This window comes from Ochotona princeps, chromosome 21 (assembly GCF_030435755.1).
Source record: "Ochotona princeps isolate mOchPri1 chromosome 21, mOchPri1.hap1, whole genome shotgun sequence".
Lineage (NCBI taxonomy): Eukaryota > Metazoa > Chordata > Mammalia > Lagomorpha > Ochotonidae > Ochotona > Ochotona princeps.
Genome location: NC_080852.1, coordinates 29,917,588 through 29,935,881, shown reverse-complemented (window position 1 = coordinate 29,935,881; position 18,294 = coordinate 29,917,588). Strand labels below are relative to the sequence as shown.

Sequence of the window (18,294 nt, the reverse complement as noted above, 5' to 3'; positions counted from 1 at the left end):
TCTAAAGCCCCGTGGGCCTAGGGCAGGCCAGAGATCCCACTTGGCAGCCAGGGCAGCCTCCCTGAGGAGTGTGGGGGAGCAGCCTGGGGCACTGGGAAAGTCGCATTCTGCTGTCACTTGGTGGGATGGCCTCTGACCTGTCTGCCTGGAGCAGTATCTGCACCCTGCACTCTGAGAGTTGGGTCCCACTGCTGCCTTGTGGAGCTGGAATTCCCAGAGGCTAGCTAGGGGAGCAGGGAGACTGGGCGCTCAGGACAGGCTTGGCCATTTTCTACTTTTGTCTGGAATCTGACCTTAGCGTTTGTAGTTTGACCTTAAGCAAAGTTAAAACAGATAGAACAGGACTGAAATATTTTCTTTTGGGAAAAAGCAACTGACAAAACACAGCGATAACGAGGACTAGTCAGTAGGCAGTTTGCCGGTGTGTCTTGGGCGCCTGGTATAAATTCACGTTTATTTTCTGTAAGCCACATTTTGACATGTGGCATCAATGTTCAGAATGACTTTCAGCCACAGAAAAGCTCCTCAGAGATCAGAAAATGACCTAATAATTTTGTACTGACTCAAATTGCCCTTGCTAGTAGAATTGGACAGCGGGCCATTACTTAAAAAGCTGTTTACTAACAAGGCTATTTGTCTTCCCAACCATCAGTTGAGGTAATCCCTTCTTCTGTGTGTGACTTAATCGTTTATTGTGGGCTCCAAGCAAGGGATGCCCTCACCAAGCAGCAGAATCTTCCATAGTGAGAGGGGTCGTTTTGCTGTGGGTTCCACGGGCTTGCTGGGGATTCCAGGTCACTTCCTTCTACCCTTTACCCGACGCAGGATGGGGAGGCAGTAAGGCATTGGCAGTGAGCTCTCTGGGTGTCTGAGACCCTGGCAGAAAGACTTGAACGATTTATTGAAATAAAATGGTTTTAATACACACCTCAGATTCATTCTTCAAGTCTTACTTATATGCCACTTTCCAGGAACACAAATTAATGGATAAGTAAGAATTTCATGTTAGAGGTAGCCTGAAGGAATCTGTTGAGAGCTAAAGTTGCGTTTGCAAGCTTGTGAAGTAGAAATTTAGATGTATTTGGGTAAAATTTTAGGAGTAATTACCACCCATATAATTAATTGAAGTTGGAGATTTAAAGATCTTATTTTCAAATTTTAAATAGATCTGTACTTAAGTTTCTTATGGTAAGCTGCTATCCAAATAAAGGGAATTATTTCCACTTGGATTTCCCTGCTAATGAAAAGTATTAAATTATTATCATTAAAATTGTTAACTCATATGACAGAGAAGATACATGGTAGGGAAGAGGTTTTTTCCTCCTCCTATACCCGTATATTATATAGGTTTTATCTGAGTAGAAACAGGATTGCTTTGAGTTTTTGAAATGAATTTGCAGAAACAGCATAGGGTAGGTTTCATTTCCAAGTCTTTTTTTACATCTGGCCTGTTTCCTAGGCCATGTTACTTAGAATGCTTACAGTAGGGCTCATCATTGCTGTCTCTTGAGAACACTGGCCAGGTGGTGTGGCTGTAACTGGGAATAGCAGTGCTGTTGATTGTCGCAGTAATGGCTACAGCGTTAAGCAGCATGCCAGGAGACCACTAATGTGGACTTGGTCAGCCTGTGGTAGCAGACCCAGTGTCTGAGGTACTGGATAATGGGGTTCGGATAATTTCTGAGGTGATATGGCTGGAAGAATGGCTCCTTTTGGAATTGATCTTTTCCTCTGAAGATACTATTATCCTAAATGTAACATTGATTAGAGTGGTCGAATGTTTGTAAAGGGTGTGGACTTGAACATCTGAAGTAGGATTTCTTGCTAATGTCTGCACGGAATGGAGTCTTTCGCATCCTCCACCAGTCTGGTTCCCCGGCTGTGAAGGTGAGATGGTGCTGCTTTGTCAGGAGTGTCAGTCTCATGGATTTGGTGCAAGTGCCCTGGTAGTTTTGCAATAAATGACATTCTCTGTTGTTTCAAAGAGGGATGAAGTTTCAAGGAACATACTAGTGCTTATGCTTCTTAAAGAAAAAAAAAAAAAAAGGAAAAAAAGAAACCCTACCCAATTGTGTGTAAAGATTTAGTGTCTTGGGATATGTTCCCCTCCATGGGTGAACTCTGGTTAGTCCTGGTCCTGCTAACAGGTACCTGAGAAGAGAGCCTTGTGCTGGAGTGTCAGAGGCCCCGTGGCAGCTGCAGATGTGCCCGGGGGGACACGGAGCTCCTTCTGGGGACTGCTGTGTTCCTTGGCGACTTCCTTTACTCAATTCTATTACATTTTAGTTAGGACAGTCCCAGTGGGAGTTAAGCCTAGGAGATTTACAACTTAATTTGTGTAATTATGTGCATGTATTTATTTCTTTGGAATCAAGATCAATTTTAAGAACCTAGTCTACCTATAGTTTTTCATTTTGATAAAGTTTGAGAATCTTGAATGCCATATGAAATTGGGTGTTTAAGATCAAATAGTCTTTAGGATTTAAATGGCCTGAAAGAAAGAATACATGGTCATTTACGCTCAGTATATAAATAGATCATGATGGGTTATATCTGAATGTTGGAAAACCATAACAGTGTAAAGAATGAGGAGTAGTCAGCATGTATTTGTAAGCACCTGGTGTGTGCCTTGTCCTTCCTGTGGGAGGCACCAATGACACAACGAGAAACAGTTGACCTCCTTCATATTTTGAAAGAAAGTTGTATCCCAAAAATGTAAGGAAGTTTTGAAAACTTTCTTGCTAGGTATAAGCCCTGTTGTGGTGTTGGGAGAATGGACTGGAGTGCGAGCTAGGGTAGCTGAACTAGGTAGGGTAGCCATCCTCAAGCACCTGCCGTCCTCTGATCAGATGCTGGGCTGAGATACCAGGACTCCCGTGAGATGCAGGGGTTGCAAGCCACTGTGCAGAGAATGGCATTCTAGCCCGGAAGATTGAAGAAGGCTGCACTGAAAGAATTTTTTGTGTGTGCTTGAAATACTGCTCATCTTTGGACAGTAGGGAACAATTGTTGGGTTTTATCCAAATGTTTTTAAAGACATTACTTCAAGTTCTGGAAATCTTATTTTAAATATTTATTTGAAAACCAAAAGTTGTAGAGAAAATGAGAAAGAGAGAGAAACACATCAGGTGATCTGCTGGTTCACTCCCCAAATGGCTGCAGCAGCCAGGGCTGGGCCAGACTGAAGCCAGAATCCATGTGAGTAGAGAGAGGCCCACTTACTTGGGTTACTTGCTGCTGCTTTCCAAGGCACATTAGCAGGGAGCTGGATCTCAAATGGAGTAGCCAGCTCTCTAACTGGAGCCCATGTGAGATACTAGCATTGCAGGTGGCAGCTTAACGCACTATGCCACACAGTGGTGGCCTCAAATTATTTGTTTTTAAATATAATTTATCAACTCCAGTTTTCTTATTTCTGATATTGCCAAAAAATTGCTTCCATAAAATTCTTTTTAGTTTGTAAAATTCAGCATGTAGTTAAGTTCTCAACTTTAAAAATACTAACTCTAAATAGAGAAATATGTTCTTACAAGTTACCTTGACTTATTTTGTGGCTTAATTTATTTACCTGAAGCCTTTCTGAAAGTATAAGAGACAAAATGAAGCCATGTATAAGTTTGTTATAGAAGGAAAAGTTACAGAAACTTAATTTTCTTTTTTCCCTTTTTTGCAGATGTCCTTGATGAGACTGAAAATGAGTTTCTTATCTTCATCTGATATTCTTATATGAGAAACTCCATCTCAGACACTCTGAATATTTTGCCTTCTGTTGACCAGCATGGCAGGATTCAAGCGAGGATACGATGGCAAGATTGCTGGATTATATGATCTGGATAAAACCTTGGGGCGAGGTCATTTCGCAGTGGTTAAACTTGCCAGGCATGTCTTCACAGGCGAGAAGGTGGCAGTAAAAGTTATTGACAAGACCAAACTGGACACTCTCGCCACTGGCCACCTGTTCCAGGAAGTGAGATGCATGAAGCTGGTGCAGCATCCTAACATCGTTCGCCTGTATGAAGTCATTGACACCCAGACCAAGCTGTATCTTATACTAGAACTTGGGGATGGAGGCGATATGTTTGACTACATAATGAAGCACGAGGAAGGTCTTAATGAAGATTTGGCCAAGAAGTACTTTGCTCAGATAGTGCACGCTATATCTTACTGCCATAAACTCCATGTGGTTCATAGAGACTTAAAACCAGAGAATGTAGTCTTCTTTGAAAAGCAAGGTCTTGTAAAGTTGACAGACTTTGGTTTCAGCAACAAGTTCCAGCCAGGGAAGAAGCTCACGACAAGCTGTGGGTCTCTTGCCTATTCTGCTCCGGAAATCCTGCTTGGTGATGAGTATGATGCACCTGCAGTAGGTAGGTAATGTTCTCTCCAGGGGTGGCTCGCTTGAATTCTGCCAGCTGTTTGATTGCCATTTATGCAAAAATGATTTCTAAGGGAATCTCAGTTACACGTGGAGTTTCGGGAGTGCCACAGATCCCTGAGGCTAGCAGTTGGTTTATTTCAACCTTCAAACGGTTAGTTTCTTTTTTTTTTTTTTAAATTAGGACACAAAGGGTCAAGGGTTACAGAAAAGTGGGTAAGAGCACTGTTTCCACATTTTTGTGTGTGTGTGTCTGGGGTAAGGAGGGGGTAAAGGGAGAAGCCTCACCCATCATCCCACCCCATCCCAGGGTCCCCGACGTGGGGCATGCTGCGAGGGCACTGCTCAAGTGGTTTTGATAGTTCAACAGTTCTGAATTGCTGCCAGTCTCGCCATTCCAAGCACGATGAAATCTCTCCAGAGTCCACTGGCTGACACAGTTCACCTCAGATTTTCACTGCCAACACATGTCTGGGGTAGGTGATCGACTTGTTCTGTCCTTCATCCTCTGTTGTGGTACCAGGCGTCCTCTGCAGATTCCGATGGACTGCTAAATGGCTAGTTTCTAAAGTGGATTTGTCAGCGCAGTGGAACAGGAGTGATGCTGAGCTGATCTCAGCTGCTCCCTGTGAGATCTCAGTACCATTCCCTTCTTAGCTATTTCTGGGAGTGACCCCCAGGCATCTCCTTCCTGTGAATATCCTTTAGCAATGATTGGAGACCCATATGTGTAAAACTACTATGAAATACTACAGTGCAGTGCAAGGAGTTTAGGTATTGGAATCATTTGTTAACTATGAGCTTGAATAGATAACTTGACCTCTCTCTCTCACACTCTCTCTTCCAATCCTTTATCCCTAAATGGGGTTACATTTGAGACAGGTCTGTCATTCCTGTGGTACCTTGTTTGCTTTTCCCAGGGGCCTGTGCAGTGGCTGTGCATCTTGTTCAGAACAGGAAGCTTGCATCTGAAGTGGCTGCAGCATGCTGGGTTCTGGAGGGGTCCCAGCCCCAGGGTTCCCAGCTGCCCTCTGCCTTCCCTCCCAGCACTACTTGTGGCACAACAAGTAGATAAGTAAACAAATGTTTACTTCTTTTCAGCTCATCAGCTCTATCCCTTTGGGATTAGATCTTTTTGGAAGCTCATGAATAAATTACTTTTACTTTTTAAGGATTTATTGACCTAAAAGCACACTCATTTCATTTTTTAAGTTTAATTTTAGAAAAATATATCCTTATGTTACATGCACATGATGTAGACTTTGTACATTTTATTTTTTAAATTTGCGTTCAGAAGATCGCTTGAATTTAGGTTACAGAAGTTTAATGACCAGGTCACAGTCAGCATTGAAGAGTGCTGGGGTGCGGTGCAGTGCAGTCTACACACTGAGACGCTGGCTTGTTTTTTCTCCCTTCACGTAAGCTGTTTCTGGAAAAGAAAGGGTGGATAAATGATTTTTATCCACTACAGTTAAGCTACACCAAAGTCTTTGATCAGAATATTGGATCCAGAGATTTTTGATTGGTGGGATCACCCTAATCAAAAAGGGAAACCCAGAATTTACAGAAGAGAAAACACACAAGTGTCTGACCAGGAGAGCTGCTCGGCCTCATTGGGACAGGGCACAGCAACGCCATGTTTCAGATGTGCCACACTGGGAAAAACAGGGCATACAAAGCCAGGTGCTGCTAAGACTATTAAGAGAAGGTTTGACATTTAGAAGGAAATCTGACAATATCTGCCAAAGAATGATGCATATACATTTTGTGACATAACAGTTCTTTCAGTCATTCTTCTAGAGATTTTCTTAGAAGATTTCTTTTTCTAATTTGAAGAGATCTACAGAGAGGAGGAAAGATAGAGGGTCCCCCATCGGCTGGAAGATGGCCACTCCCCTAAGGACCACAACAGCCGGAGTGAAGCTGAGTTGAAGCCAGGAGCTTCCTCTGGGTCTCCCGCATGGGTGCAGGGGCCTAGGACCCAGGTCATCCTCTGCTGCCTTCCCAGGCCACGGGCTGCATCAGAAGTGGAGCTTCTGGACACAAACCAGTGCCCAGATGGGGCATTGGTGTCCCAGGGTGGAGGACTAGCCTGTTGAGCCATGGTGCCGGCCCCTTGAGATCTTCTTAAAGATTTATTTTTATTTGAAAGGCAGATTTACAGAGAAGAGACTCAGGTTTGCAGAGAGGAGAAGGGGGGGGGGGGGGGAAGAGAATCCTCCATCTACTTGTTTACTCCCCAAGTGGCCTCAGTGGCCGGAGCTGAGGCGATCCAAAGGCAGGAGCCAGGAGCTTCCTCCGGGTCTCCCACATGGATGGGCAGGACCAAGGACTAGAGCAATCCTCTGCTGCTTTCCTAGATCATAAGCAGGGAACTAGATGGGAAATGAAGCAGCTGTGATACAAATGGAAAATTAGCTTGCTATGCCACTGTGCCAGCCCCAAGAAACTTTTTTCTTGTAATATTTATTTACTTATTTTAAAGTCAGAGTTGCAGAGAGAGAGGGAGAGACAGCAATCTTTCATCTGCTGTTTCACTCAGCTGCTTCAAAAGCTAGGGCTGTGTTAGGCCAAAGCCAAGAGCTAGGGGGTTTCTTTTGCTTCTCCTTTGTGGATGGCAGGAGCCCTAGTAATGGTGCCATCTTCCACTGTTTTCCAGATAGGTTAGCAAGGAGCTGAATCGAAATAAAGTGGCGGGGGCAGAACCTGGTGCCCATATGGGGTGCTGACTTTGTCTGCTAGACTGTGAAACCAGCCCCGAGAGGTTTTTAAAGAATGCTGTTAGCAACATGCTTCAATGTATGTACATCAACAGGGAAATAAATTCATACTGAATTCTATACATTGATGAAAATACTGTTACTCAACATGGCTGGGGTTAGTAAGTATGTTTCAGGGAAGGCTGTAAATTGGGCAAGAGAAACTGCTAGAGCATTTACTTAAAGCATGAAAAGCAGTATCTGTGTTGTTTAGGGCTGCACACACAGACCATACGCTGGAGACAGCAGAGGGTGGCTGCTTCCGGGGTGGTGAGATGTAGGGAGTCAGCTCGGCTGTGTCTGTTCCTAAGTTGGATTGTGGAAACATAAATGTTTGTTGTAATATTCTTTTTCCCTCTTTTAACTATTGCATAGTAAATAAAAATTAAAGCAGGAGAAAATGTTTGGAAGACTACGCCCCAGTTTGCAAATAGTTACTTTATGTTGGAAATAAGTTTGGTTGGAGTTCATGGGCAACTTTTAAATTTTGATACCTGTATTTTAATTCATTTAATGTAGTTATGTGGTTGAAATATAGAATTGCTTTAATGAAATACATATTTTTCTGTTAATGTACAGTGGGTTTTAATGCCCAAATCAATCAGTGATTTTTTTAAAATAGATGTTTAGAAAATGAGCATAGAAAAAATTAAAATTCTGTCATCACGTTAGCTGCCTGGTGCTGCTAAGTAAGCAGGCGAGGTTCAGTTTATAAGCAAGTGTTTTACAGCGCTGGTTACTGGTGTTGAGACCTTAGTTGTGATCTGTTTTATTCTTTTCAGAGAATCTTTGAGGTTATTTTTACCCTTTTTTAGTGTCAAGCATTAGAAGCTTGCTTGGTTGCTGTCACTCAGCATCTCGGCTACATCCTGGGCCGTCAGTGCTGGGTTCAGCTCCGTGGCCAACTCCTTGCTTCACCCAGTATTACTTAGACCATTTTACTATTTTTTTCAATTCAAAGTGCATAGATTTACTTGTGTTTTTAAACTTTTTTTCATTTCTAATTTTAGAAATTGAAGTTATTAAGTGTGTTCAATCAGTTTCTGCTTTGGGGAATATTTTTAGATTTTCTTTGTGGTTTAACATTACTTTTTGCTGTTTTGCTTTTATCATGTATACGAAGATTTATGCATAATTGAGTTTGTTCATTGTGTGGCTTATTCTTTTGTGTCTTTCTAATCTGTGAATTTTGTATTATATTTAATTTTGCCTCATAAATGTTACAAGTGTTTAAAAGCTATGTTAGGTATAAAGAATTTCATAATTATATGGTAAGTGATACCTTTTATCAGCGTCTTAGCCCTTGCTGTGTGAGTTCTATATTGTCATTATTTTAGGTTTATCTCTTTTTTGAAAACGTGCAGTTTATCTTCACACCCATTAGGGTGCTATTGTTATTTTTAAAAATTTTATTGATTGAATTGTTTTGAAACGGAGGTGGAGAGAAGGAGGGGGAGAGAGAGGGAAAGAGAGAGCTTTAATATGTGCTGGTTTGCTCCCAGGCTGGCTGTGGTGGGCAGGTTGAAGCCAGGAGCTGCATCTGCCTCTGCCATGTGAGTGCAGGGGTTCAAGCACTTGGACGGTCTTCTCCTGCTCTCCCAGGCGCACTAGCAGGGAGCGGACTCAGAAGTGGAGCAGCTGGGGCAGCTGTTCTTGCTATGGCACAAGGCTGGCACAAGTTTATTTATCTTTTTAAAACAGTATGTGTGGGCCCAGCGTGATAGCGTTAACAGGTAAGGTCCTTGTCTTGAACATACCGGGATCCCTTATGGGCGCCGGTTCTAATCCCGGCTGCTCCACTTCCCATCCAGCTCCCTGCTTGTGGCCTGGGAAACCAGTCGAGGATGGTCCAAAGCCTTGGGACCCTGCACCCACATGGGAGACTCGGAAAGAAGTTCCTGTCTCCTGGCTTCGTATTGGCTCAGTACAGGCCATTGCGGTCACTTGTGGAGTGAATCATCGGACGGAAGATCTTCTCTGTCTCTCCTCCTCTGTACATCTGCCTTTCCAATAAAAAAAAAATTTAAAAAAAAAGTATGTGTTCTGGACCTAACGTAAGTCAACCTTTCAATAGATGAATTTATTTATATTTGTTGTGATTGAAATGTTTGGATTTATTTGTACTATTTTTATTTGCTTTGTTATGTATTGGTTTTTCCCATATTTTGTTAAATTATTTGAGTTTTTCGCATCCTTCCAGCAGTTTGTGTCTCTTTGTGTTGGATTTTTCCCATTAATACCCGGAGTCCCTCAGTGCCCATGTTGTGCAGCCCTATTAATGACAGCCACAATTTACTTCTACTTTGTGGTTTGCTCTTGTAAAGGCAGATTTACAGAGAGGAGGTTCTCTGTAAATCTGCTGGTTCTCTGCTGGTTCACTCCCCAAGTGGCCACAACAGCCAGAGCTGTGCTGATCCGAAGCCAGGAGCCTGGAGTCTCTTCTGGGTCTCCCACGCAGGTGCGGGGTCCCAAGGCTTTGCGCTCTCCTCAACTGGTTTGCCAGGCCACAGGCAGGGAGCAGCTGGATTGGAAGCAGGGCCATTGGGATTAGAACCATGCCCATATGGGATCCTGGCACATGCAAGTTGAGAATTTAGCCGCTAGGCTATCCTGCCAGGCCCTCTACTATGCTTTTAATCATAAATGTTTACTTTGTTTATAGTAAATATTTGTTTTTGCTTCATTTTACAAATTTCTTGATCTGTATTCTTGGTTATTTTTACTTTGTTAGCTCTGCAATCCTTTCAGAAAGGATTCATGAAGGCATTCCCCAACAGCCTTTGTCTAAAAATGCCCTCACATTTGAATGACAATCAGGTAATAGAAATGTGGATTGAAATTCATTTTCTTGTCAATTTCAAATATACATGTTTTACACTTGCTTTTTTGTCCGTGTCTCCTTCCGAAGTTGCCAGTGACAAGTTGAGGCCTCTGTCTTTTGGTAGGACTCCATTTTGTTAATGGTTGGGATATATAATTTTTAACTCTTCTCAAAGCACTTTATTGAGTGGCTTTTCTTGGTTAGGAGGGGGGTCTTTCTTTTGTTAACTTGTTTCCTCCTTCTGTTGTGCTGATTTTCTTAGGCCTGTGGGGGATGTTACTAATTGTCAGTCTATTTTTCTTTAGGTAGCCTGTGATGTGTGAAAGGACAGGGTGTGGCAGGCGTGGCATCTGTTTTTACTGTGGGGGAGACTGTCGGTACCCCCTCTTGGACGCTGTCCTCCCCCTGTTCCCAATGGTTAGTCATTGCTCATGCCTGTCCCCTTGTCTCTCTTAGGCGTGCTGGTACTAATGTAGAGCTCTGAGCAGGGAGGAGTTAGAGCTGAGTTCCCCTCTAAGGTTGTCCTGAGGCAGTTCCTGCCCTCCCAGAAAGGAGCACCCAGAAGGTACGCAGGCTGGGTTTGGGACTCTGGTGTCCTCTTTCAAGGTGCTCCCACCTGCAGTCTGTTCTGTCAGGCCTAGGGATTAAGAGGGGAGAGTGGTGGCAACATCATGCTCAGTGAGCTGTTGGCTCAGCTGCTCCTGTGGGTTTCACTGAGTTAGAAGGGAAAGGGGGAAGGTGGTTTGTGTGAAAACTCCTAGCATCTCACTGCAGGCGTTGGCCTTCCTGTGGTAAGCTTGTGGTGCAGCGGTGTAGGTGGGTGGGAGAGAGCTCATGGCTGCTGGCTTTCTCTGTGCGTGCCAGGGCGCTGCCCCTGCCCTGCTGACTGGAGAGCCACTGTGGGCCTCTGCTGTGCTGAAGCTGGTGGGTACCTTGCTACTTTCCCTGTGGGGTGACCTGATTGTGCAAGACTCAGATGTGGTCAACTTTCTGGAAAAATCAGCAAAAAGCCTGTATACCACTCCTGCTTCAGTATTTCTCATATTTGTAGCTCAGCGTTTAATGGAAGTTATCTCGAGTCGTGATGTATGTCCTTGTGTGTATTAGTGTGCAACAAACAAGAATTCTTGGTGAGTCCTTATTTGCCCAGCATTCAAATGTTTCTCTTCGCCTGCTCTTAGGGAGACGGTGATAGACAGGAACAGTTTCAGCTGCTCGTCAGCACGTACAAAGACCTAAAAGTTAGTCGCCTGCTTTACGGTGAGCCTGGCTGCCCTGCTGCACTCGGAATAAGGTGGAGATGCACACACCCCGTTCTCAATCCACATGGGCCTCCTAGGCAGCTCAGGTGGAAGGAGGAGGTAGACTGTCCTTACCTGCAGGTGATGGGGCTGTCTATATGAAAATGCAAAGCAATCTGCCAAATTGTTACTGTTAATATGTAAATCTAACATCATAGATTAGAGACCAACACAGAAAAACTGATTGTATTTCCATAATATTCGGAGTCAGTGTGTGAGGAACAAAATTTAAAGCAGTGCTGCTGAAGATAAAGTGCTTAGGTGTCCATCTTAATACACATCGAACAAAGATTTATTCTGAAAATGACAAAGCAAAATGATACGAAAGAAGGCTTAAATAAATGGGGGGATACAGCGTTTTCATGTTAGAAGGCAACGCAGCGTGGGTGTCATTCCTTTCCAGTCCCTATCAAAAACCTGCAGTGTTTTTGTAGACATGGACAACATTTTCTAAAATTTGTATGGAAAGGTAAAGAACTTACAATAGCTTGTGTAATTTTTACAAGAACAAGGAGAGGAATGAGTGACGTGGCTGCTTTAAATAGCAGTTGGGCAGTTTCTTAGAAAGCTGATGGACTTGCCATGTGACTCTAGTTGTACTCCTGGGTGCTGATCCCAAAGAAATAAATACGTGTGAACTCATGAAAACCTGTACATGGGTGCTTCTGGCAACCCTCTGTGCAGTAACAAGAAGCTGAACAGCAGACTAGCGCTCAGTGGCAAGTGGTTATGCCGTCATGTTTTACTCGCATCGTGGAATATGGAATGCTGTGCACCAGTAAAAAGGAGCAAGCTATTGATACAACAGTTTGAACAGATCGGAAGGAAATTGCTACATGAAAAAAAAATCCATCTCATATTGCGTGCTATGGTTGTCAGGAGAGGGCCATGCAAGCATAGTATGATAGAGCTTTGTCATGATGGAACACTCTGGATCTGGTAACAGTTGCACAAATCAGCTCTTGTGATTAAATCACATGGCAGCTATAAGTAAAAGGATGAAATCTAAATGGACTCTACTAACATCAGTTTTCTAGTTTTGGTATTATACCATAGTTTAGATGTTGGCATCTTGGGCTTGACGTGGTGGCTCAGTTGGCTAATCCTCCCCCCTGTTAGTGCCAGGATCTCGTAGGGGCACTGATTCCTGTCCTGGCTTCTCCATTTCCCCTCCAGCTCCCTGCTTGTGGCCTGGGAAAGCAGTTGAGGATGGTCCAAAGCTTTGGGACCCTGCACCCTTGTGTGAGACCTGGAAGATGCTCCTGGCATATCAACTAAACTCAGCTCTGGCCGTTGAGGCCATTTGGGAAGTGAACTAGCAGACAGAAGATCTTTCTGTCTTTCCTCCTCTCTGTAAATCTGCCTTTCCAATAGTAGTAAAAAATTTTTTTTAAGATGTTAGCATCTGGAATTGAGTGAAGAATGTGTAGGATTGCAGTTTATATGCATTCATGATTATTTCAAAATTAGAATAAAAAATGTATATATATATTTTGTTCATTGCCTAAAAGACAAGTGTGTCAGCATGCATGTTGCTCAGGGTGCAGGTTTTTTTGTTTTACTTTAGCACTACTGCCTGATTGTGATCTGGGAATGGAGGGCAACACGAGGAATATACAGCATCTTGGCCGTGTCCACATGTGTGCTAACACGTCACTCCTGCGCTGCTTTTTGAGACAGGCATTTTAAAGCTGGACAGTCACTGCAGCTCTGATGTGTTCACAAAGGTGACAGTGTTTAATCTTAACCATGTTAACATCTGGTAATTTATTTTAGAGTGGTGATTGTTTTTCTGAGAGAGACAGACAGACAGACATAGTTATACACACAGAGATAGTTCCTCCAGTGCCCAAAGCACGGAGCTGGTAACTTGATCCAGGTCTCCCATTTGGGTGTCAGAACCCAATAACTGTAAGGGAAAAATAAATTTAATTTATTTGAAATGCAGTTAGGGAGAGACAGAGCTCTTCCATCTGCTAATTTACTCCCCTGAAGTCTGCCAATGGCTGGAGCTGGGAGCCCAGAACTCCACCTGGATTGCCCAGGTGGGTGTCGGTGGGTCAGGTGCTTGAGCTGTAGTCTGTTGTTTGCCCAAGCACCTTAGCCAAAGGAGATAGATCAGACATGGAGCAACCAAAAGTAGAACCAAAGTTCTCATGGCACGTCGGCATCTCAGGTGGCAGTTTAATGCACTGTGCCACAACACTGGCCCCGGAACCCAGTAACCTGAGCTACCCTTCCTGCCGCCTGGGATCTGCGTTAGTAGGGAGCTGGGGTTGATGGCCCCTTTGCTCCATGTGGACAAGGGCTCCCTGGGGATGTCTCCCCATTGGACCACACCTGATTCTACAGTAGTGGTCCTTACCTTTTCTCATTGTTAGGCTATCGACACATCTTGTAACTGTGTTCTTAAGAATCTTTGTTCCTTACTTAGTGCAAGTATATGTCTAAAAATGGCTCTCTGGTTGGTTGTGCAGAGTGAATTTGCCCCATCTTATGAAAAGATAGATTAGTGAAACATAAATTGAGATATTCTTGCTGTTGGTGTCTGTGCTACTTATAATTTGTGTAAAGTGCAATTTAGAAATCTTGCATCTTGGAGCATGCCCCCCATCTGGGACCTGGGGTGGGTGGGAGACTGGGTGGGGCTTCTCCCTTAACATCCCCCTTTACCTCAGATACATGAAGGAAACAATATGGAAATAATAGTCTTACCACTTTTTTTACCCTAATTAACTATGTAAAGATTGTCAAAAATATAATAAAAAATGGAAAAAAAAAAAAAGAAATCTTGCCATACTCAAGACCAGAGTTGTGGTCATCTCTTGCCCTCTGCTTTCTAGGAAAGAGCATGTGCTCGATAGATTCCTTCTAGAGAATGCTGGAAGTGGGTAGTGACTGCCCAGAGAAATAGGATTGTCACATTACGTGTATGGTTGCTCAAGGAACTCTTTCTGAAGGGTCCCTCCTAAGCTGTGATGCCTTTGATGCGACTGTGAGGTGTTTCAGAAGGGCCCACGTGAAGTGGCGCTTCCTCCTGGGCTGACGGGATTCTATAGTCTTTCTCTCAGGTGGTTAACTCCTTGCTGTTTCTTCAGCAAGCAGCTGGCGATGTGCTTGCGTTCCCAGCCTTTCCCAAGCCACACCAGCTCGGAGTGCGTGTGATCTCGTTTCCCGTCTCAGACTGTCAGAGGCCGGTGTTGAGGGATGTTGCACTGCTTCAGACCAGGACCTTTTCTGCACAGCGCCAGCGACTGGGTCACTTTTGTATTACTTAACTCTTCAGCTGTTTGTGGTTTGGATGCGACCTGGCGGGTCCTAGATGAAGACATTAGGTTTGTATCACACATGTGGGGAGGATCTGTTTAAGGGAACTCTTTGTGCCTCTCTGGATAGGGAAAGTCTGGAGTCTTGAAGTGACACTTTTGTAAACTTTAGTAAAAATCAGTGTGTCCAGTCATAGTTGCTGGTGTAATACTGAATTGTGGAGAGATGAACAGCAGGTCCGTGGCAGTGCGTGGACACCTCCCGCAGCCCACTGCCAGGCCAGCAGTCACAGCGCCGAAGGAGACCTTTGGTGCCTGTAACGTTGCCGTGTGTCTCAGAAAACAAAAAGGAACAAATGGTGATGCTGCCCCAAGCTTCATGCCTGTGAGAAATAACAAGTATTCCTGAAACTTCAGTTGAAGCGAGATTCTGGAATGAACCCTCTGCAAGTGGGTTTGGTTTTGATTCACGATGTTTGGGTTTTATAGTGTCAGTGTGCATGGTTAAGGGTTCCAGAAGCACGGGGCAGATTCTGTGCATCAAGACAGCGCTTGGAATTTTACAGATGAATGTTAGTAAGTTGTGTACTTGTAGTAAAGTTTCCTGAAGCATTAAGCATGCGTGCCAGGTAGAGTTGATGGGTACCACAAAGGAAGTGACTTGTCGTAGGAACTCAGCCATTGATTTCTACCATGTTTTGAGAAACCTGAAAAATATGATAGAAATCATCTGTGTGTGTGTGTGTTTAATATCGTTCTTGTTATGTTTTTGATTCAGATAAAATTAGTTGTGTTGGTTCTATTTTGAAAATGTTTCTCTAATCGTGGCATGGTAAGATTTAAATTGGTGGTTCTTAGTGGTCGCCATTCACCATTTTACCTGGAAGAGATTAAGGAAACAGGGCGTGGACCCTACCCTGGGATATGAGGATTTCTGTGGTCTCAAAGTCAGGCCTTCATCTGAGGTATACCCAGCTTTACCTAGTGCTGATTCTAATCTAAATAATACATAGATGTTCAATTTTTTAATTGTAATGTTTTTCAAAGAAGAAGTGGGAAAAAAATTAACTTGTTTAGATTGCAGGAGTGAATGATGTGTCTTTATGATTTTGGTAATTGAAGCTCTTGTCTCCTTTTTCTTCCTTCGTGCCCCACTTGAGGTTAGAAGGAAACCAGACCTGGGGTGTTCTGAGCGTTGTTCAGAGCTGTGTCCCCCAGAACCATCTGACATCTTGGGGGACCCTCTGCCTTGATTGCTTGTCCTAGTCTCTCCGAGGCCCTGTGGCTGTCTTGCCCTCATCCCTTCTGATGGACTGTTTGCTGGGACAGCCCTCCCCTCCCACCTCGGTTCCTCCTCCTCCGTTCAGGAAGGCCACCTCAGCTCTGGTGTTCTCTGGGCCTGTGTACCTAGGCAGGCATTTGTTTTACTGTGGTGTGATATCCTGTGTGTAATGACAAAGGTGTGCACAGCTGATCATTGCTACATGAGTGGATGCCAGGTCACACTGACCTGCATATTGAGGTGGAGCACAAGCCTTGAGCCTGGTTACGTCCTGAGTGTGCGCAGGGCTAATTGGCCTGAGCAGGTGTGCACTGGAGGAGAGGATGAGAGAAGGAGGGTTGAAGAGGCAGGTTTCCTTGCCTTGTTCCAGGCTCCAGCAGCTCTCAGGTATGAAAACCCCAGGCGAGAAGAGGCCGGGGCTTGACTGCGGGTGAGTGGGAATAGTAGTAAGAACCCCAAGGAGAGGGCGTCTCTTGCGTGGATGGGGGTGCGCAGCTGCAGGTCACTATGTGTAAGGAATGCATCACTTACTGTTTCTTGTAAAATTTAAGTCTGACCTTGTCACTCCTGGCAACTCTTCACATGCTTTTATAATCAAAGAAACAGTAGCCTTGCTGGTGTGGGTGTCTGTCTCTGTAGTCGGGGTGCTGGTCAGGACACCTGCACCCCGCGTTGAAGTACCCCAGTCCCACTCCTGGCTGCCACTGCCATTTCCAGCTTCCTGCTAACGCAGCCCCAGGAAGGTGGCAGGTGATGGCTCAGAGGTGTGCCACCCACATGGGAGCCACAGACTGAACTCTGCCTCCTGGCAGATAGCTCCTAGGGCACGCTGCTAGCAGCCCCTTGGCTGTTGCAGGCATACAGGCCATCTCGTGGATGGGAGCCCTCTCTGGGCCAAGTAAAACATGTGAAACAGGACAAGCTAGGAAATGGAAGTGTCCTCTGCTTATACTTTGACTCATCAGCTCGTCAGGTTAGGGAAACAGGTTTTCGTGTGGTAATAACGCTCTTAGCTAGTGACTCTTAGCAGTTAAATAGTCACCCGTTTTAGGTCAGTTCTTGAGTTGTGCTTCAGTCTCCTGGTTCAATTGCCAAATGCCCACAATAGCTGGGGCTGGCCCATGTCGAAGCCAGCAGCTTGAAACTCCTGTGAGGTTCCCATGTGAGCAGCAGAGGCAAGTGCCTTGGCTGGAAGCTCTGTCAGAGGGGGAGGTGAACTTGAACCCCGGTAGTCCTATGTGGGGTGTGGCGATGGCAAATACAAACAGCAGGCTAACCTGCTGTGCCATTACACCTGCCTCACTCCCCTCTTAAGGGAAGAAATATTCCTCCTGATCAAGTAAAATAAAACCAAACAAAACCTTGCTTCTAAATAGAGTATTGATGAAAAAATTAGGATAATAGAGATCTAGTGATAATAGGTATTCTAATACATGTTCACATTCTTCACTTTTATTAGTTCAAATAACCTGACAGTTTCCTAATTTCACAGTGCTCTGTCATGTTGCTCGAAAGTAACCACTGATCTCTTTACAGCAAAAGAGAATCTTCAGTAGCCAGGGTGCTGCCCGATTTTGTGCGCATACAAGTAGTTCTTGCTGTGCAAATAGGAGCTTGGATTGGGGAACTGTAGGCCATGAGCTTCCTTGGTATCCTGCTAGAAACAAAGGTTCTGGGAGGCTGGTGGGCCTCACAGGTCTGCAGCCTCGTGAGGCACCACCTTGTCCAGGAGTGGAGGTCTTGGGTCAGCTGCTGGGCCCGACTTGGCCTGGGAAGCGATTGCCGTGTGCGTGGTGCTCCAGGTCTCTGCTCCATCTGCAGCGGGTTGAACACTCGCGTTCTATTGCTGCTTTCCTGGATGAGGGCTGTGCTGAGAACAGAAAGGAAAGAAGAGGGGCTTCCATCTAGAACCTTGCTTCTGGTGTTGTCATTTCAGTTACTTTCTACCATGTAGATAATTCCCTTTAGAAATGGGTTTTTTAGAAAACCTCTTCATTCGCCATGATGTCCTCCTCCTTACTAGCTTTGTCTCGGATAAACCTGTGTCCTTGGATTCTGTTAGCCCATCCAGAGGACCCTAGAAAGAGCATGACTTGTCCCGTTCCTCAGAGCTGCTGTATGGCAGCAGGTGAGTCAGCGTTCCCCTGGGGATCCTGCCTAGCGAGCAGAGAGGCCCTGTGCGGGCCTGCCACCCCATCCACTGCTCTGCGTGACAGCCTCATCTCCCCACTCCTTCCACACGTGTGTGAGTTGGAAGGTTCTTTGTTTTAATCACATCAGTTCTGTTTGGTGATTTTTTTGCAACCGATGGCCTATAGCTGTATCAGAAATAAATACATGCTTTAAGTAGTAATATCAACATTACCTCTGATTGTTCAGATGGATGGTAACCTGTATCTACATCAACTGTCTTTAAAAATGAAAACGTAGAGAAACAGCCCCATGTCCCCGCCCCTTTCCCATTCCCAGTTTTGTAGCTTTGCGGGAGTC

The 18,294-nt window shown here is 44.6% G+C and overlaps 1 protein-coding gene across 2 annotated transcripts in view; it reads left to right on the top strand.

Moving 5' to 3' along the window:
- SNRK (SNF related kinase) overlaps positions 1–18,294 on the top strand; it is a 46,315-nt gene that overhangs the window by 14,453 nt on the left and 13,568 nt on the right. For both annotated transcript variants that reach the window (XM_058679045.1, XM_058679046.1), the window contains exon 2: positions 3,674–4,367. In XM_058679045.1, the coding sequence (XP_058535028.1) occupies positions 3,779–4,367 (589 nt within the window). In that variant the 5' untranslated portion in view covers positions 3,674–3,778. The remainder of the gene's footprint in view (positions 1–3,673; positions 4,368–18,294) is intronic.